The sequence below is a fragment of the Cnephaeus nilssonii genome (genome assembly GCF_951640355.1).
Source record: "Cnephaeus nilssonii genome assembly, chromosome: 6".
NCBI classification, from domain to species: domain Eukaryota; kingdom Metazoa; phylum Chordata; class Mammalia; order Chiroptera; family Vespertilionidae; genus Cnephaeus; species Cnephaeus nilssonii.
In genome coordinates, this window is record NC_137077.1 from 59,567,609 (window position 1) to 59,593,121 (window position 25,513).

At 42.1% G+C, this 25,513-nt stretch overlaps 1 protein-coding gene across 3 annotated transcripts in view; it reads left to right on the plus strand.

The window, feature by feature from the left end:
* SRGAP1 (SLIT-ROBO Rho GTPase activating protein 1) overlaps positions 1-25,513 on the plus strand; it is a 262,921-nt gene that overhangs the window by 131,859 nt on the left and 105,549 nt on the right. For all 3 annotated transcript variants that reach the window (XR_013813628.1, XM_079773738.1, XM_079773739.1), the window contains exon 4: positions 18,216-18,278. Coding sequence is in view for 2 of the 3 variants with exons in the window: in XM_079773738.1 (XP_079629864.1) it covers positions 18,216-18,278 (63 nt within the window). In the remaining variant the exon portion in view is untranslated. The remainder of the gene's footprint in view (positions 1-18,215; positions 18,279-25,513) is intronic.

The window sequence follows — 25,513 nt, forward strand, 5'->3', positions numbered from 1 at the left end:
CAACCCCTGTGGTAATCACATCCAGATCATCACAGGGTATTGGTATATCACTTATATTATGACGTCCCAAACCATATTTGTAATTGGACTCTGAGAACTACCCTCACAACTTCCTTGCTTGTAAATGAATTAAAATTTTGGTACTCACATTTCAACAATTAGAATATTGAAATCAGAGAATAACCTAATGAAAACCTGTTGGCCAACAACCCCCAGTGCCTCTCAGTTTCCCCCAAAGCTATTTCACAGGGGGAGCCTTAACTTTGAGGCTTCATTGATTTCTTGATTCGTTCAACAATCATAGTTATTCAGTTCCAGACCCTTCATTATGTATGGAAAGAGTGGGATTCTGCATTTATACTCTCAGGTTCTGCTTTGCCATTTTAGGAGAAGGTCAGAAATTGGAGACTCCTTGTACACAGGGGTTTGTTTCATTATCAGCTCTCCCTTCTCTCCCAAAGAACCAGGATTAATGGGGTGCCTCCTGCCCAGTTTTCCAGCCCTGCCTCCTGGCGTGATGAGACTTTGCTGCCTTCTTTCCATGACTCATGCTGAAGAAAAGAGAGTGTTCTGCATCTGGTTTGGTGCCACGGCCAGAAAATGTGCAGTTCATGTGCTACACACACACGAAGTAATTCATGTCATCAGTCACAGTTGCAAGAAAGACTGCAGCCAGCTTGCAGTAATCACTTTATTTAAGCACCTCATCACATGATCTCATTTACCAATTTTACGAATGTTAATAGAAGTATGTAGTTTAGAGGGAGCAACATAAAGTGGTAGTATTCGAATGTTACATTATCTCTGTCTGTGTGTTTTCAATTATCCTGAAGCCTGTCATTTCCCCGTGGATTGTTTTCAGATTATTAATGTTTTTATCTTTCCTTGGTTTGTATACATATGCGTACAAGTATAATTTATTTTGCTTTTCACCAATAACAATGCTATCTGCGTGCTACCACTTACTGAATTTTAACTGTACACCAACCACTGTGCTCTGCACTTTTTAAAACATATATATAGATTTTTATTGTTGACAGTATTACAGATGTTCCCCATTTACCCCCCCCCCCCCCCCTTATCTCCCTCTGGCAAGCCCTACCTCCCTGCCCCCAGGCCTTCACCACCCTACTGTCCGTGCCCATGGGCTATGCATATAAGTATATAAGTTCTTTGATTTAGCTCTTCTCGTCCCCTCCTCCCCGCCACCACACACACACAGAGATATATCAGTCTGTTTCATGCCTCCATGCCTTGGGTCTTATTTTGTGAGTCAATTCATTTTGTTCATTAGATTCCACAAATAAGTGAGATCATGTGATATTTGTCTTTCTCTGATTGGCTGTGCTCTGCATTTTTTACACATTGTGTCATGCATCTCATAGCTCCCTAATGAACAGATATTATAATCCACCTATCAGGGACAAGGAAGCAAAAGGCTCAGAGAGATATATTGTAGAGCCAGGCTAACTGGTATATATTCTTGTCTTTGCACATATGTCTTAGACATGATTTAGATAGTTACTATGATTCTTGGTGTTTTTGATGGTAACTAGAGATGTCACTCAATGTATAAGTCGGGATTTCGGAGAATTGGGGCACTGTGGTTCTTGGCCCTATTTATTTCTTACAAAAATCCTGAAGAATGATAGCTCTGGATAAGGCAGCAAACTCTGTCAGTCATCCGAGTTGTAGGTGGGGATTCGAAGCAGTGGAGACTAGCCCACACCACTGAGAATTACTCCACTTAGGCATAAATGCCATAGGTTATCAGATTCAGACTCACAGGAATTAAATTAACCTACTTTGGTCTTGATGATTATGTGGCCTAATTTGAAAGGAAGGATGACAGATTACTAGTGAGATTTGGAAATTTGTAGTCACCTTTTATTTTGCTCAAAGTCAATCATATTTTACTTAAATACCCCAATAAGAAAGAAAAAGACATTTCTTGGGGGGCGGGGGGCAAATGCTGTGTTTCCAATTAGATCATTTAAAATAAATTAATATTTAGAAAGATGCTTTAATATAAGTTAGTAAAAGATACCAGTCTATTTGAGATCTCTAAGTCTGACCTTATTTTGAAGGAAAGATCCGTATGTTTTGAAAACTGCTAATCTATGTGTGAAAGAAAAAGAGCCTATTTCTTTTTTAATATATAAATATATAGTCATTGTACAAACATAGAAAATACTAAAACATGTAAAAATGGAAATAAGAATTACCCACATTAGCACTACCTACTATAAATATTTTGGGATGTCTATTTTCAGTATTTATATAATAAACGTATGTGTAGTATACAAATATTACATATAAAGGTATCTTACAAAAATTGAGATTTCGTTGCATATAACTTGGGAACCAGTCCTTTTCATGTAAAATATTGTTAGTGTTCCCATGTCTGAAAACAGTCTTTTAAAATGGGATACTTCATCCCTATATAATGTTTTAATATCTGCACAGCCAAGTTATTTTCCTGTTGTTTGGACATCTAAATCTTTCACACATCTGTGATTTTCTTATTTTTATGCTACATCGCTTGAAGTAGAATTATTAGGTCAGAGGGTAGCATTAGGATTTCATGCTTTTGATGAAATTCTTACCTTTTGCCTTTCTGGAATAAATTTGGTCATGGCTGTGATTTACCAATGAGTGTCTATCCCCTGAACAAATCAAGTCACTATTTTATTATTTTAGCAGAGAGCTAGCCCGTGTGATTTAGTATGCTGATGCAACAGTAGTAAATAATATAACAGGAGGAACTTTTCCAAAGCATTTTAGTGCAGTGTAGCAGAAGAATTAAATGGTATGCTGGTGGCCTCCAGAGACAGCTTAATTATTGATGGGGCCTGGAAAAATAAGTGAGAATAGTTCGAGCTAACACTACTAGCCGGTTCTCTTGAGTTTTATTGATCCCATAACTAGCTCTTTTTTCTAGAAATAAATCAAAACCACACTCATGTCTTACAATGTTGTAGGTTTCTGAAATATTTTAGAAAATATTTTTACTTTGTATTTATGAATTGCTTATCAGGATGGCTGGCCCATAGTAAGTGCTTAATAAATAGCAGTTGTTGGTGCTGCTGTTCTTACATTTGCATTGTTACCTCTATTGCTTAGTGACAGCAAGACATGTGTGACTTACCTGGGTATAAATGAGCTGGTGGGCGACTAGCTAAGAGCATGCGCTGTTGGTTCGGAAGCGTTATTAAAGACTTAAAGGGGACACTAAGCAGATGATACATGTGTGTCGCCTTGGAGCGTGCTATCCTTTTTAAAAACCTGATGTCAGCTAAGTCGACATTTTGTCCTGCAGCGTAATGTGGTAGTACCGGCACGCATGTTAGTAGTTGAATTCATAATTACATTGAGAATAGTTGTCTAAAAGCACTCGAAACTTATTTATGGCAAAAAAAAAAAAAAAATCTAGTAGTATATGGGCCAAAACTATTTTAAATGGGTATCTCTGTTATTTTAATTTTCTCCTGCTTGTTTATCTGATGTTTTACCTTGAACATACTATATAAGACATACAAGAAAGCAATTATTTATTGTAAACTAAAAACTTGGCCGAGTACACTAGTCAGTGTTTACTGTAAAGAAGTGGGGAAACTATACCCATTAACTGATTCAGCCCCAAATGCTTTTCATTAATGGAGAAGTAGCCTATTCTCCAGGCACACTTGAAAATTATACCTTGTGTATGTAGTGTTAGGATGGTTAAAATGAAGGGAAAAAACATCGTATCAGGGAGCTTCTGAGCAAGGTGGCAGTTTGCACATGGGCTCCAACTGCCTTTCCTCCCAAGTTGTCTTTGAAATGACTAATCAAATCTATATATACAAAAGGCTAGGTGACTGTCCGACTGGCCGATACATATGACGAGCACTGACCACCAGGGGGCAGATGCTCAACGCAGGAGCTGCCAAGCTGCGGTGACTTGGCAGCGGCGGTTCTCGGGTGACACACCCCGGAACCAGAGGGGAGGGACCTGATTCCTCGAGGGGCCATGTGATTCCACCTTTGGCCGTGGGTTATGTTGTTGCTGGGCACTGTCGGCCCCGAATCTGGTTTACTGCTGAGCTGTGGTAATTAATTTCCTTTCAATGTGCACGAATCCGTGCACCGGGCCACTAGTATATAAATAGGAAAAGCTGGAACAGTCCCTTTAACTTCAAAGCAGATCCTAATACTCCTTTGCTCACTCTATTGGATCCCACCTCACTCTGAGTTGAAGTCTATAACCCTGTCTCCTTTTTCTATCTTTAGTTTCCTCTATAGCACTTACTCCTTTCTGACATATTGTAAATTTATTTACTGTTTGTTCACTTGCTATTTCCCCTCAAATTAGATGTAAGTTCCTGAGGGAAAGGACCTCGTCTTGTGCACTGAAACAGTGACTGGCACATAGCGATGCTCAGTAAATATTTATCGAATGAATAAATAGTGAATACTTACAACTATATTAGAAATCGGAGATGAGTATGATCCACGTAACAGAAAGTTCAAGACATTTTAGCAAGACCCAGTGCTGACAGGGCTGGATTTAAGCAACACTGTCATGTGCTGTCTACTTCCTAAAAAAGAGAGAAGTCAGAAAAGGGTTGTCCCAGGAAACCCATAAGTACTAGGGAGATTACAGAGAGGGTGAAGATTTAAAAATCAAGTTCATAAAGTTCTTTCTAACTCCTGGGCTCACCCTTGAGCTGTACAGGTTGGGTCTGATCGTTAGCAGTGTACCTACCCATGACTTTGAGAACTGAACTAAGGGGTAGACCATTGCGTGGGTTTTAGACTGGCCACTGGATGGTACATATGCAAGACAGATCCAAATAGTGCTATAATAGTGTTGGAAACAGAACTGACATAAAAACCACAACCCATCAAAGGCTGGTCAGAATTTGCAACCTGAATCCAACCAGGTCGATTTCCTGATAAAACAAAAATATCAACATTATACATAAGGTTTAAATAAGACCCAGATTCTCAAAACATAATATTCAAAATATATGAATACAATCCAAAAGTTCTCAGTATACAAAGAACCAGGAAAACCTCAACTCACATGGGAGAAGACGAGCAACAGAAACCAATTCTGGATGACGTAAACGTTGGAATTCTCTAACAAGGACCTTTATAGCAATCATGATAAAAATGTTCCAAGAAGTAAGGGCAAGCACTCTTGAAATGAATGGGAAGATAGAAAGTCTCATCAAAGAAATAGAAGATATAAACAAATGGAATTTTAGAACTGAAAAATACAGTAATCAAAATGAAAAGGAAAAAAATCATCAACTCACCAAATGGGTTCAATAGCAGAATGGAGATAACAGAAGGAAGAATCTGATGAAATCCTGTTAATCTTAAAGATAGAAATTATCCAAACTGAACAACAGATTAAAAAAAAGATTGAAAATAATAATAACTAGTGCCTCAGTAACCTTTGGGACAATCCCAAAGGTCTGACATTTATGTCAGCAGAGTTCCTAAAGGAGAGGGAGAGGAGAAAGAGTGTGTGCAGAAAAAAAAATATTTGAAAAAGTAATTGCAAGAAAACTTCCCAAATTTGGCAAATAAGATAAACCTATTTATTCAAGAATGTCAGCAAAACCCAAACTAGATTAATTCAAAGAAGCCCATACTTAGACACATTATAATCACATCAAAAATTAAACATAAAAATATATTGAAAGCAGCCAGAGGAAAATTGATACATTAATTGTGGGAGAACAACAATTAGATGAATGTGGGTTTCTCTATGCACTAAATGCCAGTAGCACCTTACTGATTGTGCCAACCAAAAACATCTTTCGATATGAACAAATATCCCTGGGAATTGGCCCTTGTTGAAAACTATTGATTCAAATTGATCCTCTATTCTCCTAAACAGATTTTTAAAAAGATTTGATTTTCTAATTTGACTTTTTTAAGTCACCTGGTTTACAATTCTAGAGTAAACTAACAAACATTAGTTTACTAATGGAGCAGGTCAAAAGGCCAGTTCCTTATTTGCCATAAAGAGGAGTAAAAACATACTGTTCAGCACCAGGTTTATTTAGGTTCAGTTATTTATAAAAGATCAGGACTTAATAAAGTTCCTTTTCAAAGAGCCATAGACACTGAATCCTCACCCACTGTCCTCATCCAAGGAGGAAATTGCAGTCTTAAGGAAAGAACTGATGAGGAGAGAACATTCCAACCATGTGTCTAGGTGTCTGCACTTGAGAACGGAGTTTACAGCAACCTGAGAACAGTATTTGGGTTGCTAGCCAAGGTTTCTTACTAGTTGAAGACTCTGTTTGCTTCCACATGGTAGGATTCTAAAAGATTTTCAGCAGCTGCAATAAATGCCATATTAAGTGATACTGCACATATAACAAATATTTGAATTAAGGAACATGTGCGATATCTTGAATTATAGCAGCCCACAAATATGCAATTATAAGGAGATACCAACTATGGCTGTCACATTGACTTTAGTACCTTTTGCATCTCAAAGGAAAAAATATTTTCTCGTTATTAGATAAGTAAATAGAAACAAACAGATATTTTACCAACTAAATACTTTGTGAGATTAACATAGGAACTTCTAAGAATAAAAAATTTTGACACAGTATGTATGAACTATTTAGACTGAGAAAAACCAGTAATGTTTAATAATTGATAGTAAATAAGTACATGTACCATTTTTACTTTTTAAAATTTGATCGTTTCAATGGAACAGAGAATCATAATTGGCTAATGCTTGGGCTTGAATAAACATGCCCATAAAAATTTCATCCCTTTAGGTCTAAAGATGGAGATTGCAAGGATTGACTAAAATAATTATCTTTTATTATTTGGCAGTCCTATATAATAAAAGCCTAACATGCTAAGTGTCTGGTCATCCAGTCATCCGTTCAACCAATCAAAATATAATATGCTAATGATATGTTAAGGCTGCTTAACTGCTTGCTATGACATGCACTGACCACAAGGGGGAAGACAGTCAACCAGTCACTATGACGTGCACTGATCACCAGGGGTCAGATGCTCCAACTGGTAGGTTAGCTTGCTGCTGGGGTCTGGCCAATTGGGACTGAGCAAGATGGGCCGGACACACCCTAGAGCCCTCCCACGGTCCCTCCCCAGATGACCAACTTGGGCTGGCAGGCAGAAGCAGTTAAGGGCAATCAGGCAAGCAGGCAGGCAGGCAAGTGGTTAGGAGCCAGCAGTCCCAGATTGTGAGAGGGATGTCTGACTGCCGGTTTAGGCCCAATCCCTCCAGGCAATTTGATATTCCCCAAGGGATCTTGGATTGGAGAGGGTGCAGGCTGGGCTGAGGGACACGAATTTCATGCACCGGGCCTCTAGTCCTATACAATAAAAGCCTAATATGCAAATCAACCGAATAGCCAGTTGCTATGATGTGCACTGACCACCAGGGGCAGACGCTTAATGCAGGAGCTGCCCCCAGATCGCAGGCCGCCGGCCAGCCAAGATGGGTGCCAGTGGGGGGCCCCCTGATCACCCACCGGTCGCCCCACAGATCGGCCCTGATTGCCGGCCAGGCCTAGGGACCCTACCCATGCATGAATTTTGTGCATTGGGCCTCTAGTATCTTATATTTCCATTGAAGAGTCACGACAAATCCACTGTAACTTCTTTTCCTTTTCACTTTTTTCCCCTGTACCTTACTGAGACCAGCTTTCCTTTCCAAAACAGTAATCATTCCATTTCATTATTCATTCACCAAATCTTTATTATCATTATGTGGCATGCACATACAATGATGAGTACTAATGTCACACAAGTAAATACAAATTCTTAATTGGCATCCAAAGGAGTTTATAATTAAGTTAATGGTTAAAAGAAAAGAACTGCCGAGGTAAAAATTGCATTATAAATTGCTAACTGCTCTTACAGAGACAGGACCCAAGACCACACGCGCACAGAGGAGCGAGTAAGGCACTCCTAGGAAAATGGAGACAGGCTTCACAGAGAGAGGAGCATTTGATTAAAGTCTTAAAACTTGGTGAGATTTTGCAGAGGAATTCGGGGAAGTGCATTTTTCTGTACAGAGAGAACAACAAAGAAACGATCCTGGAGTTCTGAGAAGATGGGTATAGGTGGGGCTCTTGGTGGCCCCATGTACTGAACTGGTAACAGGATTGAGTTGTAGAGACATGTTGCCTGGACTAAAAGCTCACTCAGTTACGCAGCTGGCTGGGGTTAGGAGTGTAGCCTGTAGCATGGGGAAATAAATGTACATGTGGGATAACCGCTCTCTGAGATCCAGAAAGGATGGATCCAGGTTGGGGAGGAGCAGCAAGAATTATGATGATCAGTTTGAGGATCTAATCAACGAAGGAAGCCAAGGGAGATTTTTAAGCCGGGATATGGCATAACCAGCCTTGTTTTTCTGAAGCATTGTGAAGAGTAAATGGGTTCAGAGGGAAGGGGTTGGGAGGTGGGAAGATTAACCGAATAATTTATGTGCATATATGCATAGCCTATGGATGAACAATAGTTCAGGGAAGGCCTGGGGAGGGGGCAGGAGCGGGGAGGAGGGAGTCAATGGGAAGAAAAGGGGGCCATCTATAATGCTTTCAACAATAAAGATACATTTTTTTAAAAAGTAAATTGGAATTGGAAGAAATTGGTCTAGGGGAACCTGGTGAGGAAGCTGTTGCATAATCATCTGTTTATTTTTGCTCTATTGTGAATTATGGCCAGAGAGCAGATCCATACTTGCAGTGATACCGTCTTCAAAAGTTTTCATCCATGTAAATGAAGGATGAATCGAATGCTGTTGCTCTTTTACAAAAGGTCTTCGGCAGTTTAATACCAGAACATGGCTAGTCAGTCCATCCTAATCAGATTTTCGTAAGGCTTCTACTCCTTTAGCTGATGGCTCTTTAGCTTAATGGAAAAAGAAGAGGAATGTAATAATTCCAAGATTCCCGGGGTTGCAGGGACTGTACAGACAGGTTTGGCTGCCTCCACAAAGCAGGGCGATTGTAAGAGATCTGCAAGTCGCTCGGAGGTGTGTCTTGCCTCCTGATCCTCCCAAGATCTTAGCCCCCAGCCTCTGAAGTGTGAAGTGCCCTTTTAATGTCACTAGATACAAGACAATGAACAATTACCTGGGGGGCAAGGAGAATTCTCTCTCATTTCTTTAAACTGTCATATAAGGAATAGTTGAAGTTTCTGGGAATGTTTAGGACCGAGAAAGAAAGCCTTGTTAGCTAGGACACGATAGCTGCCTCAGGTATTTGAGCACCTGTCATAGAGAAGTTGGCTTAGATTAACTAGCTCTGCGAATCTACTGGAGGTAAGCCCAATTAGGAAGACCTAACATTTACTGTAGTCTGAAGTCAGCCAGGGCCAGCTCAGAATTAGAGTTCTGCTTGGCTGTATCTTTGCAGTGTTCTCTGGAATGGACGTCACAGGACCCTCCTTGGTATAGTACCTCAAACACAATTAAGTATCCCATAAGTTGTCTTGAATTATGATGCAGTGACTATCTCAGACATGCTGACTTGAAAGTTGATACGAATAGACTATTGCATCAGTATTTAGAAAAACAAAGGGTGACTTCATGTGATGAAACAAAGTATGACTTATGGGAAATATCTTTTCTATTCCTTAGGCTACCTTTACTTAAATCCATTGTTAATTCTATAGACCAATTAACCAGTTCTGAAATGGTATTATTAATATTAGGCTAAATATAGATCTTTAAAGAAAGTTTCTGATTTAGGTTAATAAACTAACCTATTGATTAGTTTATTAATTTTTGGATTTGACTCACAAGTTATATATAGAAATTTTACTTGGATTAAATTGAATAAGCTTAAATCAGACTGTGTTGAAATTGTTTTGTTTACTTCTCCCACTAGACCAGTAGTCAGCAAACTGCGGCTCACGAGCCACATGCGGCTCTTTGGCCCCTTGAGTGTGGCTCTTCCACAAAATACCACGGCCTGGGCGAGTCTATTTTGAAGAAGTGGCGTTAGAAGAAGTTTAAGTTTAAAAAATTTGGCTGTCAAAAGAAATTTCAATCATTGTACTGTTGATATTTGGCTCTGTTGACTAATGAGTTTGCCGACCACTGCACTAGACTATAAGGCCATTTTTCTATCTTTGGCACCTAGAAGGTACTCATAAAAACCAGTAGCATGAATGAGGAAATGCATGAATGAGTACATGAATGAATGAACTTTTATCAGTATCTGAAAGACTCTTTGCCTTTTGCTTACTAATTCAATGGATGACTTATAAATGAGCAAACCTCCGACTTATTGATTTGTTTTTGTAAACAGTTCCTGGATTTTTGTTACCACTGTGCTATAAAGACTGAAGTCATGGGTTTCTACACAGTGTGGTCTAGTTTGCTTCACCACAGACTATACTCATGGCCCCCGCTAACTGTGCCATGGATGTAACCTGTGGTCACCCTGGGGAGCAGTGTAGCTAAGGCCCTCAGAAGAGACAAAGGCTTTAGTGATAAAATACTAAACTCAGGTTCATCTCCTAAAGCAGCGATTCTCAACCTTTTTCATCTCGTGGCACACATAAACTAATTACTAAAATTCTGTGGCACACCAAAAATATATATTTTTACCCATCTGCCAAAAACAAACAAACAAGAAAGGTATAATAATTTTCATTCATTCTCACTGGACAGCTGTTGTTGTGTTTCCTGTTGTCATTTTTTAATTTCATAATCTAAGGGAAAAAGAGGTCAGTGCCCCTGACTAAATAGGCAGGGATTACATGTTTCAAAAATCCTTGTGGCACATCAGTTGAAAATCTCTGTACTAAAGAAAACATGTTATTATGGTAATATTAAGAAATTGTCAATAAAGGTGAGTTGTCAAAATTTTGTAAAGTTTAGCATACTGAAAAATGATCTAGAAATATACACTGAGTGGCCAGATTATTATGATCTCTGAACGCATAATAATCTGGCCACTCAATATATATATATGTATATATTAGAGGCCCGGTGCATGAATTTGTGCATGGGTGGGGTCCAGCCAGCCTGGTCAGGGGGAGGGGACATGTGCAGTTGGCCGGCCTGCCTGCTGATCGAACTCCTGGTCGAGGGGACAATTTGCGTATTAGCCTTTTATTATATAGGATATACACTGAGTGGCCAGATTATTATGCATTCAGAGATCATAATAATCTGGCCACTCAGTGTATTTCTGATATTTTTAATTATATTACAGTCTGAACCAGAGTTTCATAACACATTCTGAGTTTAATTGGGTAGGTGGTGTACATCAGCCACTGCGTAAGCTTAAGTGATTATCCATTTAGTGATACTGAAAAGGTATTTCCTAACTTACCACCATTTTGAGTAGAGACATAACCGTAGCATGACTTGTGCTTCCTAAAGAGTTAAGGAAATGTAAACTGGAAATGAAAATAGTGGTGTCACTTGCTTTATTCCCTGTAGGATTTTAAATTTCAGTCTTGGGTTTCGTAACCTGTCTGTTCCAGTGCTGTTTGTCCCTGGGAGGTTCTGAGTGACTTTGGTGTGTGTGACTTTGCACCTTTCAAATTGTCTGCTCGCCAGCTGCACACATCAGCAGCAGGCCTTTCCACCGGGGCGCCACCCGCCACATCTGCCTAGCTGTTCCTTTAGTGAATATTCTAGGAGATGCCCCAGATATTTCCTCTAAGATTAAGTTTTGTCTCGTTTCAAAAATGAAGTTCTGGTTCCCTTGGGTGTATGGTTCTTTATAATTTTCCCACGTTTTCTACTGGCGTGGGGTTTTGCCTGAAGGGATATTGATTATTTTTCTTCTTGGGAATGAAGTAGATCATGAGGCTAATTCCATGGGCTGATATTTAGTTGTCTCTTTTAATAAGTACAAAATCTTGTCCCCGGACAGATAGAAGGGAAGTGTGTAGGACACTATACATATTATCCAGAGGCTTGGTTCAGGCCATTGAAGCCCAGCCCAGCCTTCTCCATTAGGCGTTTTGGAGGACACTGGTGACTCTGCCTTCAGAGTTTACATGAATTAAGAGGAGCTGTTATTATAAAGACACATGAACATGAGCTTTGGACTTAAAAGCACACACCCTGGGGAAGTATGGCCTGACCCCTTTATCCAGAACTTACATCCGAAACAGACCAAGGGTGAGACACTAAAATCATTCGAAACCCTCTCATTAAATATTTAATTTCGTTTTCCTTTTTCTCCCTACTCCCCCTCTGACTCAGCAGAAGGTTAGGATTCCTTGACTGGTCCTCACAATAGATTTACTTTGAAAAAACACTCTGTCAGAGCCCAGGCACCCTCTGAATTGGTCATTTAATTCAACCACATAGATGGCTTGATTGATTGCTCAGTGCACTCACACGTGGTTGTGTTTTTATGCTCTGTGTTCTGCCTTCCTTTCTCTCCTCGCTGGGAGGTTCCAGGGAGCAAGCCCGCAGGCCTCCAGGAATGGAGATCCTGGCCAAGGCTCTGTAGAGTAAGCTGTTTGGGCACGTCTGGCTCCTCGGTGAGATTGGGAACCCTAGAAGGCAAAAGCCACGCCTTCCTCAGCTCCGGGTCCCATTCGTTCAGCAGACATGTGTGGGACACCTGGTGTGCCGGCACCAGAGCAGGCCCTGGGAATAGGAAGATGATGGGGAAGTACTCCTGGCTCTCAAAGAAACGCTGTTTATGAAGAAGGAAACGTGGGGAGCATCATCATCGTGGGGAGCATCAGTTTAACACTCACCGTGTGCCAGGTTTTGTGTTAGATGTTTCGTAAGGACCACCCCAATGAAGCTGTGACATAGGGCTATTGGCATCTCCCTGTTGCCATGGAAATAACTGAGGTCTCGCAAAATCATTTAACCGATACACAGACTGTAACAAGATCATTTGAAAACAGGCAGTTCGACTTTAAAGTTTAAACTCTTAAACCACTAAATTATTATAGCCTAGGAGTGGTGATAGATGAATGAAGATATTATGACATCATAGAGAAGGGAAGATATAATGTTTTTTATTTGGGGTTCAAGGCAACGTTACAAGAAAGTGTTCACAGAGTAACACGTAGGATCATCAAAACCAGGCAGGAGAAGGAGAGTCCAGGCGGAGGCGACGGCTTGGGCAAAGCACAGGGACCTCCGAGGTTCTGACCAGGCTGAAGGATGTGGTTTGAGATTTGTGCAACGTAAAGCACAGTAGTTAGAGGAAATGATGGGTAACTAAAAAAATTTGAACTCCAGCCCCAGTCGGTGTGCTTAGTGGTTAGAGCCACGACCCATGCATTGCAGGGTCAAGGGGTTCAATTCCCGTTCAAAGGCACGCGTACCTCTATTGCAGGTTCGATCCCCAGCCCCGGTCTGGACGCCTGCAGGAATCAACCAATTGATATCGCTCCCTCCTTCCCTCCCTCCCTTCCCCTCCTTTCCTTCCACTCTCTAAAAATCAATGGAAAAAATATCCTCAGGTGAGAATTAACCAAAAATAAATAAATAAATAATATGAACTCCAGTCTGAAAAAATATAGCAAGTGTTTGATGGGTTTTAATCAGAGGGAGGGCATAATTAGATCTTTATTAAATTCTGATGACAAACAGAATAGAGCCTTGGATGAACCCCGAATAATGACTTCAGTGACACTGTTGTCCTGGAGCAATATCAACTTACTGTAACTCTTTTTAAAGTCTTGTAATATGTATTAAGCATCTTTAAAAAGTCAATATTTTTAGCCTAGTAATTTCATGTCTGGGAATTTATGTTAAGGAAACAACACAGAATGCATGATAAGCCTTTAGACCAGCATTGGTGGTCGTAGTTCAGAGTGTTAAAACATACTAATGAAATGGAATGAATAAGTAAATAATTGAATGATTGGTGGGAATATTGGAAACCATAATAGAAGAGTGGTTAATATACATTCATTGGGTAGTTATTATGAATCCAGTTATAATGAAGGTCTTGAAAATTTTTACGGTAACTTGAAAAAAAGTAGAAAAGATACTTTATTATTATAGAATGATTCCAACTCATACCTATCCTCCTATATAATAAAGAGGTAATATGCAAATTGACCATCATGCCCTCGCACAAGATGGCCACCCCCATGTGGTCACAAGATGGCTGCCACAAGATGGCCGGCAGGGAAGGGCAGTTAGGGGCTATCAGGCCAGCAGGGGAGGGCAGTTTGGGGCAACCGGGCCAGCAGGGGAGGGCAGTTAGGGGTGACCAGGCCTGCAGGGGAGGGCAGTTGGGGGCAATCAGGCCGGCAGGGGAGCAGTTAAGCATCAATCAGGCTGGCAGGGAGTGGTTAGGGGGCTATCAGGCTGGCAGGCAGAAGCGGTTAGGGACAATTAGGCAGGCAGGCAGGCAGGCAGGCAAGCAGTTGGGAGCCAGCAGTCCTAGATTGTGAGAGGGATCCCAGATTGGAGAGGGTGCAGGCTGGGCTAAGGGACCCCCCCCCCCCCCCCACACACACACCCAGTGTGCGAATTTCGTGCATTGGGCCTCTAGTGTTTACATAGCAAACTTAAGAACTACAACAAATTATAATGGTGGGGTTTTGTCCTTCTGTTCTCTATTTTCTCAATATTCTTCAATATACCTCATTCATTTGTATAATAGGAAAAGGTAAAACTTTTGGACTATTAATTTTGCACTTATGTTTGAGGTATCTGATAGATCAAAGTGACAATAAATGGTAAACAGTTAGACATAGGCTTGGTATTCAACTCTGGGTTTGCACATCGGAGACATTCAATAAGTGTCAACTGAATGGAAGTTCTAACCGTTTTTCTTTCTTTTGGGTCAAAACCCTATTAAAATGCATTAGAAGTTTTGCCATCACTTGAACAAGGCTTATATTAATGGGGGGAGAATGAGGAGGGCGAACTCTTCCCTTTTTCAACTCCACACCTGAAGCCCTTGAAGGGAATCTCCTTTCATGCAAAAGGAAATTTAATCGGCCAATCTCAAGTAACATAGAAATACTTTATTTCAAACATGTATCATTTCATAAAGTTACTTTTTCATGTTGCACAAAGAGAACATTGATCGCTTGCCTTAATGCCAGTATCATTTTCCTTCCGTGGCAGTTCTTACTCAAGGATCCAGGGTCTGCTCCCACTGTTTTCAAATTCAATGAAATAGAACCCAGAGGCATATCTAACCTATTGAATTTTGACGAATTTTGAACTCTTGAACCATTTGATTATCCAGATATTTTCTAATGAGAGGGTTTCAGTCCATTAGTCTGGTGTGCCAGCATACTAACTCTGTGCCTCGGCAGGTGTGTGTTGGTTTAAGATTGCTTCTTTGGGGGTGCAGAGTAGTATTTAGAAGAAAGGGTTGTTTTTCACTGTTACTGTAATAAGTTGGAAACATGCTTCAAGTCGGGGTGGGGGCAGCAGGAGATGGTCCTTTCGTTGTTTCTGTGCCATGAGGACAGGGACCATGACCCAGCACTCAGCTCCTCAGGGGTCTCTTTCACTAGTTGTATCCTGTATATCGTACCACGCGGGCTCGAGGGATCTGAAACATGAAAGTGACAATAAACAGTCAGCAATTAGAAATAGGCTTGCCATTCAGCTCTGGGTTTATTCATTTCCTAGTGGACATTGGATTAGTTCATCCAATACCACTAGTAGTAGGACCCCACCGAAGTGGAACTTAGGTGAATTTAATGTATGATATGGCGAGGAAGTAGGGATGTAAGGAATGCCTGAGGGCTGGAACACGGTGTTCGGTGCCCCTCCAAATCAGGAGTCACTCGGAGGGGGATCTAAAGGCCAGAGCGAGGGCCTTCAAAATCAAATCAACCTGTATCTGCCAAGCACTTCCTACGGGGAAGGCGATGGAATTAAGGGTCCATAGAGACCAAAAAAAGAAAAGAAAAGCACGATGTGGCCTTTTCACACAAGGGAGTTGCCATTCTAAACAGTGTCTGGGGGGAGGACTAAATCATAATAACGTTATGGAATGTTTACTGTGTGTTAGGTACCCTTCTGTGTGCTGAGTAAGTGTCATCTGGTTAATGCTGTCACCAACCCTACCAGACAGGTACAAGGACTGTGTTTATTTTCTAGATCTGGAAACTGAGGCCCAACGGAATCCAGAGTCTGTGAGACTTCAGACCCAGGCATTCTGACTCCAGAGTCCTTTTAAGCATTATGCTCTATTGCCTCCCACACAAATTTTTGTATTTCCGGACCTCTGGGGGAAGGGGGAAGAAAAATGTCAGAGTATGCTGGGCAGAGCACAGCTTGTCTGTGACAGATTCCTTCCACCTGATCCCTTGCACTCTGGTAAAATTTGAAATATACAGAGAATCTTCTTGTTTGTTCTAAGATATTTGGCCTAGGATGGCTTGGAGTGCTCTTATCATGCAAACCTGTCTTTAATCTGATCCGAAATATTCTTGACTTGGGGCGAAGTGGACCTAAGGGATAATTTTTGTTTGGGTTCTAAAGACTTAGCCCAGAAATATTTTCTTTCTGGACTTGCTACCTGAAATATGGTCAGCCGAGCAGAGTTACTGGCTGGCCTTTGATCCCGTTAGAGAGTTCTGAATTGGTGGCCCAGATCCTTGGATGAAATCTGATATTAAAATTACACCCAGCTCAAGTCATAGAAGAGTGTAGTGTAATATATATGGTCAGAAAAAACAAGATGTAGGAAGAATAAAATGAGTTTCGATTGGCTTCTTTGCTCACTGGGGACTTCCTTTTCACTCCTGAGTGATTCTTAGCCCACCTCTTCACATATCAGAGGCACAGCCAGCACACAGCCTGTGACTCCCACCTAGAGATTTTGGAGGAGCTTTTGGAGCTTGAGAAACAGCAGCACTCCTCATCACAAACAAAACTGAGTTTCTCAGAGTCAGGTACTGCTCTGATGTCATCTTCCCACACCATCTTATCTTCCAAGAATTTTCGCTTCATCACATTTGGCCTCTTTTGAGGGGGGCCGGACCCCGTGGCCTTGGGCTCACAGCTGGACCATTTCATCGCCGTCCTCGTGTTGCCCTAAGAGTGGTCTGTGGGCCTTTTCTCTCTGCCCTCTCCCCAGGGCCAGCTTTCGGCAATTGCAGGAACTACGTCAGCTGTTACAGAAACACAGTAGTTCAGCTCGTTTACGCATTCCCTTAGCCAGTGTTTATTGGAAGCTTCCTACGTGCCCAAGCCTGCCCCGGTCTAGGGTGAGAGTGAATGCCTCCTTAAATTCCATACCTACGTGTCTCACTTGCCTCGTCCTACTCCTGGCCTTGTGCCCAAGCGCGGTGCAGGACACCTGGCTCACAGAGCTGATAAAGACATGGCTTTTACCCCCCATACCGACAATCCAGTGGCAGACACGTAAATGAACCAGTGGATGTTGTTGTTACTGTCTCAAACTGTAAATTAAGCCATTCTACACATTTTTTTCCCACTTTCAGTAGCAGACTTACATAATGAACCCAAAACAGAAAAGAGAAAAAAAAAAACCCACACAATTTGGATATATGATTTCCTTTACAACTGCTTACAGATTTGGCTGAAAAAAAAAATTTGAGATATACCTTTACTGAACTCAGAATTAACCTAGGGAAGACTGTTTTAAATGATGTTATTCACCAACTGAGTAGAAGAGTAAAGCTCTTCTTTTTTGCTTTAATGAAAATAATTATAATAAACACAGAGGTGAAAGTAAGTCAACTGTAAGTGGTCATACCATCTCATTGCTTTGAACGTGCTTTCTTAAAATTATAGTCAGTCAGATGGTTATTTTGAAAAGGGAGAATGAATTTCCCTTTTGGTTTCTAACTTAGCTTTTTTTGGAATCGCACCGCAAAACTCCTTTGTGACAATATCGCGATGGGAGACAGGATGCAGGAATGCATTTTGATTGGCCAGTTTTGTAACTCAGCTTCTGAGCAAGCATGATGCTGCTTCCCCCTGCTTACCTTTTCTCTCTCTTCTTGATAAAGTCTGATTTGGATGTTGGGAGAGCCTTTCAGACTGTTCAATCACTTGTTTGCCGCTGTCCAGCCTGTGTTGACCTTTTGGTGCATATATCTAGTATTTAGAAAGGTTATTCTGGTCAAAGATGTTTCTTTTGTTAGGTGTGCTGGCCTTCTGTTGTGTTATATACTACATTCTCCTATTTCTAGTCAGTGGACTTTTTTAAGATGTAAATAATTTAGAAACAAGTTTCTACTACATTTTAAAATATTCTTTCTTAATTTCTTCTTAATTACAGAGCAAAGAGATTGCATTTCAACTTCATGAGGATTTAATGAAGGTTCTTAATGAGCTGTATACGGTAAGCACATAATCTTTCTTCTTTTGCAAGACTCTTTGGTTTAGAATTATGGTTTGCAGAAATACTGCTTTTATTAGAACTCATTCCAAGCTAGGGTGTTGACGGATGCTTGTCCGGTTGAAATGATGAACCAAGTGGATAGATGCACACTCCTGTGTTCTTTCTCCATTCCCTGCCAATTTGGGGAGACTGCATTCAGGTAAATATGTATATGCAGTTATCACACTTTAAGAAACTAGATTATAGGTGTTTCAATATGACATGTTTTTAATTGGTTGGATCATATGTGATCTGTATATTTTTTTCAATTCCATATATTTTGTTACCATTCTTAAATTAGCCATTCTGGGATTTGAGAAATTTAGAGTTGCTTTATTCTGGTACTTTAATTTTTTTTTTCCATTTCAGTGAAATTGTTTAGGACTTACTATATTAAAATTAGTATGGGGGGAGGTCTCTCTTTTTTTTTTTTAATTGATCTCAGAGAGAGGAAGAGGGAGAGAGAGAGAGGGAGGAACATTGATGCGAGAGAAACATCGATCGGTTGCTTCCAGCATGTGCCCTTACTGGGGATCAAACTGGAAACCTGGGTATGTAACCCTGACTGGGAATTGAACCTGCCACCTTTTGGTATATGGAACTCCGCGCCAACCAACTGAGCCACTCCAGCCAGGGCAGGAGGTTTCTTTTTTTGTCAATAATTTGATTTTCTGAATTTAAATTTTATTCAGGCTGCTGTATATAAATTACATAACTCAAAATTATTTTAAGAAAACCAAAATCAATGAGGTTACAAGTTGGAATTAGTCATATGCCTATGTAAATTTGTTTTACATTTAATGATCATACTATTAAATGCAAATTCCCTTTGGAGGAATTTGATGAGTTTTTATTTTATAACACATAATAACTTAATGAGAAATGAACAATAATAATCTGTTTTAACTATAGATATTTGCATTTGCATTGCAAAAGATTATTTGAATTTTTCTTAACAGGCAAATTAAACCTGAAGCTTAGTATTAAAATGTTTCTTGATTTACAATTTCTTTTGTTCCTAAAAAGCCATGTGTGTAAAATACAGTTTGGGGAATTAAATTGTTTGTAATGCTCCATTGATACTTGCTAATTAAAAGAACCCATAGTTTTAAACTTTTATGAAATTAGTGCTATTCTTATAAAACTCACTTTCCAATTTTTTGTGTGATACATTTATATTTTTTGTGGCACGTTTGCTACACCTGTGGTTATGAATTTAATTGACAGTTTTTAATGTGTTAGTTCCTCCTTCAGAAACTTTCAACTTTATATACAAAAGCCTCTTGTTATAAGGTCATATCCATATTAAAAAATACCTAATGAAGTAGAGTTTATTGTAAAGGCCATTTATTAGCCTGCGACTTATTAATTTCTGACAACTTAAGGCATCAACCATTTCTAGAAACTCTGGATATGGAATTTAAACGTTAAATGAGCATTGTGCCTCTGAGACCTCCAGAAAAGAAACCGTATGTCATCTTCCATTGAACTATTTTAAGATGAGGGCTTCGTGGCACTTTTTCGGGACTCCCTTTGTTAGGGCATTGTTTAAAAAAATTTTTTTGGTGGTTGTCATAGCAATCAGAGACAAGAGCCTGTTGATTATGGTCTGAAATTAGCAGTACTAGTCAAAACAGTGGTGGCCAAGATAAACTTGATCGTTGAATATGAGAAGTCAGTAAACTGTTACGAAAACTTTATCTCTGTGAAAGATGTGTATATTGAAATTTTTCCTGGATTCAGCCTATCAAGTGGACTCAGACATTTAGCAAACTGTGTGGTTGAATCAAGTCAGCTGACACCTCCTCAGAACTCTCATCAGGATTAGTCTGAAAGCCTGAGGGAGCCAGGTCTTAGAAATGGCCACCAGAGTTCGAATGACCCTGTCAGAGTCATTGACCTCTCAGAATCAGTTGAGGAATTAAAGGGTAGAGGAGACAAGCAATGAGTTATTATTGTTGTTTTCTTTTTTTAATCCTCATCCGAGGATATTTTTTCCCATTGATTTTTAGAGAGAGTGGAAGGGAGGGAAAGGAAGGGGGGAAGAGAGAGAGAAACATTGATGCCAGAGAGACACATCAACTGGTTGCCTTCTGCACATGCCCAGACTGGACTGTGAATCGAAACCTGTAACCCAGGTAGATACCCTTGATCGGGAATCGAACTCTTGACCCATTTCCTTGGTCCAAGGGCTTGCACTCTTAACCATTAACCACACTGGCCAGGGCAGCAATGACTTTTTAATTAGGTACACTATAGAGCTCAGTTCTTAAAAAAATTTTTTTACTTTATCCAGAGTGCATGCTCAGCTGAGGTCAGAGGTCATGTTTTTCAGGCGAAAGACCTTCATATTACACACACACACATACGTCTTTTACTCAAAAAGATGGCACTTGGTTTCTCTGACACTTTATGTTTGGATATACAAATACTGTCTTGTTCAAATGAAATCTATCCGTTATACGTACTCAGTTTACATTCAGAAAGTGAGAAAAGGTGAGGAGTATTTGATCAGTGAGCCAGGAGTTGGGAAAATGTAGTTTAGGTTCCTTATTCAACCACTGACTGGCCATGAACAAATAACCTTCTGATTTGCACCATACCTAGAATTTTGTATAACCAATATATATATATCCAAATTATATGCCTAATATGCAAATTATCCCCAGGGGAGTTCAACCGGGAGACTGATTGCTCACTATGGTGGCTGTGCTAACCACCAGGGGGCGGTACAGAATGAAGGAAGGCCCTGGCCAGCAGCCAGCAGCCGGAGAAGGGAGGCCCCAGCTAGCAGCCAGAAGGCCCCGATTGGCCCTGATCGCTGGCCAGGCCTAGGACCCTACCTGTGCACGAATTTTGTGCACCGGGCCTCTAGTCTATAATAATAAAAGTGTAATATGCAAATCGACCAAACGACCAAACATCAGAACGACCATCTAGACGTCCTTGTGGACGAAGCCGGGGCTGCGAGGGCCAACACAGCTGGGGCCGCGAGGGCCTACCCTTGCATGAATTTCGTGCATCGGGCCTCTAGTGATGTAATAATGATTTCTGAATGACAGGTGTAAAATAAGTAGCCTCGGGGAATTGAGGATGCTGTTTAATTGCCTTTTCAGACCGATATTCACTCCTTCCCTTCTCTTTGTCCTCGATACTCCTTAGGTGTTGACAGTGAACATTCTGAGTATATGACCTTCCTTATACCAGGGGAGAGCTTGGTACTACATTAGAGTCGACCCTAGTGTGGACTTCTTTACCCCAAAATATTTCTCCCAGAGGTCTGCTTATTATGCCGTATATTGTGCCAGAAAGCTTTGTCTTAAGTAAAATGTAAACGGCCAGGAAGAACAGGAAGAAATCCTTTAGGGTCATTATAGTAGTACCTTCGTGTGGACCAGATTTTTCAGATTCTCTGAGCACAGGTTGTGCGCATCAGGCATAAAGGTGTGGCCTTCTGAGCAGGGAAGATGGGGTGGTGGCAGCAGAGTGCCATCTGGAAGAGGAAGGAAGGTTTTCAGTATTTTTGCCTCAATCTTGCCTTTATTTGCAGAAACAGGGCCTCCAAATGGTTTCAAGCCTCCGTTTCAATTCGTAGACCGCAAGGGTCAGCCGCAGCAGTTAGGACTCTTTTGGCTTTGAGTGACAGGAACTCAGAATGACAGCATAAACAAAATAGAAGTTTATAGTGTCTCTCACATAAAAGAAGTTCAGAGACTGGCACCCCCAGGCTGGTCAGGAGGTTACATAAAGCCATCAGAGATCAGGCTCCTCCGAATCCACTGTTCAGAGAAACCTAATTGTAACCTCTGTCCTTATAACTCAGGTTCATGCTTAGAGCTCCAGCCAGTACATCTGCATGCCTGAAATGGAGAAGGGAAAGAAGGGCGGGGCCCCTGTCTCTTAAGGGGACTTACTGAAAGTCTCATGTAACACTTTCACCTACGTCTCACTGGCCAGAACTTAGAACATGATTCCACCAGGCTTTTAGCTCGCTGTCCAGATCATTACTCACCAGTTACAAATTGGGGATTCTGTTAATTTGAGAGAGAAGGGGAGGTATTTGTAAGTAATGAGCCATGCCTGTCAGTGTAACTAACATTTATGCATGCTTATTATGTATGTGCTAGTTACTGTGTTTGCCTTATCTCATGCAATCCTCACAGTATCTCTATTAGGTAGTTACTATCATTATTCCCACTGTACAGAAAAGGAAACTAAGGCTCAGAGAGGCTTGCCCCAGGTTGCACAGGAAGTAGTAGAGTAGGAGCTCAAGTCCAGGTCCAGAGCCCGTGCATTAGTTGCCTTAACAAAAGCATAGGTAAAAAAATTGAATAGGTGCTTCACTGGCAACCTGACTGCTGAGAAATGTTGCTTTAAATGATCTCACAGATGGAATTCATTGGGCTAAAAAGTCAAAGGGTGAACCAAGATCCTCAGACTCTCTTTCTGGGTCTAATTCACTAGTTAACTTCTTTTGGGTTTAACTTTTGAAAGAGAATCAAAGTAGGGTTAAGAAAATAGGGAGATCACTGTGCTATAAGAGACACAAATGACTGGACTGGCAGTCAGCAAACTCGTATTTGAATTTCAGATCACTTAGCCAACCTGGGGAGCTGTATCACTCTGTGTTCTCCATAATCAAGGGGATGGAAACATATTTACCTATACTAATAAAAGAGAAATATGTAAATTGACCATCAGTTTGCGACACCCACAGCCAATTAGGAGTGAATAGGCAAATTAACCCAACAAAGATGGCGGCGGCCCTGCCTCCAGCAGCTCCGGGCCTCTGGGCAGCACGCCTCCTCAGGGCCTCCCTGCCGCGCTCCACACCTGTCAACCGTCCTTGCAGCCTCCCTATGGCCCAGCCCCCAGCCTCAGAGATAACCCTCTGGTGCCTGAGGTTGTGTGTCTGGCGTCTCCCTCTACCCCACCCCTGCCACACTGCTCTAGTAAACAAAACCCTAGCGTTGGAGCAGCCCGGCAGGCACAGATGTGCACGGGAGCTCGCTCGGTGCACAGTTAGCGCGCCCCGGGAGCCCCAGGCCAGCCAACAGGTGATGGTGGTGGCCATGGTGGCAGCGGCAAGCAGCTCAGCTTCGTTTTGAATAGGTGAAAGAGGCCACCTACACAGTAACCCAAATTATCAGATCTCCCTCCTCCCTATCTCACCAAATCAAGAGGGGAGGGGCGATGGGCATGGAGGGAGGGCGGGTGGGCAGGAGACAGAGGGCAGAAGAGGAAGAGCATGAGGAAGGGGGCCAGTTGCATCCCACTTTCACAATGGGAGAGTGAAATGCATAGCACACCCCACCTCTTCCCCTCCGCGCCTCACTGGGAGCGCCAGCGCTGCACAGAGGAACTCTCCGGAGAAGGAGGGCGAGGAGGAAGCAGTGCCGGAGCGCACAAGGCTTGCCACCACCACCGCCACTGCACAGGCTGCTGGCGCGAGCCTGCTGCGTGCCAGCAGCCAGGGGAAGGAAGGCCTATTCTTGCACAAATCTTCGTGCATCGGGCTTCTAGTATATTATATAAATACTTATATTTACATACATATGGAGAGAGAGAGAGAGAGAGAGAGAGAGATGCAGTCAACAGCTGGAGGGCCAGATTATAGTTCCAATTCGAGTCCAAAGGCCTAAAAAAGAACCAGGAGAGCCGATGGTGTAAGTTCGAGCATCAGTGCAAGTCCAAAGCAGGAGATGCCCAGGTCTCTCCTCACACAGAGTCAGGCAGCGAGAGCACATTTTCTCCTTCTCAGCCCTTTTGCTCTCTTCAGCCCCTCAACAGATTGGATGAGGCTCATCCACATTGTTACAAAGACTATTTATTCAACAAACATTTTTCTTAATGCCTGCTACTATGCCAGGCACTTTGAGATGTTCTGGGGATAAGGCTGTAAATAAAAACAGACTGTATACTTCCTCTCAAGACATTTATATTCTAGAGAGGAAAAACAGACAGTGAACAAATAAATGTATAGTGTGACAGGTATAAGTGCTAAGAGGAAAAAGAAAGCTGAGTTACTATCCTATCTAATAAGAGAGTAATATGCAAATTAACCATCACTCAATTACACCCACAAGCCACGCCCACCAGCCAATCAGGAGCGAGTATGCAAATTAACCCAACCAAGATGTCTGCGGCCACAGAGCGAGCAGGAGGCTTGGGTTTCCCCGGTAATGGAGGAAGCCAAGCTTTCTGCACACCCTGGCCAGCCTAGGCCTCCACTCAAGGCTACAAAGTTTCAATTATAGAAGATAAATAAATCCCAACAAAAATAGCAGCAGCCACGGAGCTGGAGAGAGCAGGGGGCTTGAGTTGCCCCCGGCGATGGAGGAAACCAAGCTTTCTGCACACCGGGGCCGGCCTAGGCCTCCACTCAAGGCTACAAAGTTTCAATTATAGAAGATAAGTCCCAACAAAAATGGCTGTGACCACAGAGCAAGCAGGAGGCTTGGCTTTGCTCAAGGCTACAAAGATTCAATTATAGAAGACAAATAAATCCCAGATACCAGGGCCTCCACTTGGGTCACCAGGGGGCGTGGCTGGCCTGCAAACCACCACAGGCCCCTCACCCAGGCCACCCCATGCCCCAAGGGAACCCCTACCCTGATCCGAGGTACCCTTCAGGGCAAACCAGCTGGCCCCCACCCGTGCACCGGGCCTCTATCCTATCTAATAAAAGAGTAATATGCAAATTGACCACTGCCCCCATGTGGTCAAAGATGACTGCCCCCATGTGGACACAAGATGGCCACCACAAGATGGCCAGCAGGGGAGGGCAGTTGTAGGCGATCAGGCCATCAGGGTAGGGCAGTTGGGAGGGACCAGGTCTGCAAGGGAGGGCAGTTGGGGGCGATCAAGCCTGCAGGGGAGGGCAGTTAGGGGTGACCAGGCCGGCAGAGGAGGGAAGTTGGGGGCGACCGGGCCTGCAGGGAAGGCAGTTGTGGGGGACCCAGGCCTGCAGGGGAGGGCATTTAGGGGTGGCCAGGCCTGCAAGGGAGGGCAATTATGGGCAAACAGGCTGGCAGGGGAGCAGTTAGGCATCAATCAGACTGGCAGGAGAGTGGTTAGGGGCAATCAGGAAGGCGAGCAGTTGGGAGCCAGCGGTCCTGGATTGTGAGAGGGATGTCCGACTGCCCGTTTAGGTAGGATCTGGCCTAAACGGGCAGTCGGACATCCCTCAAGGGTCC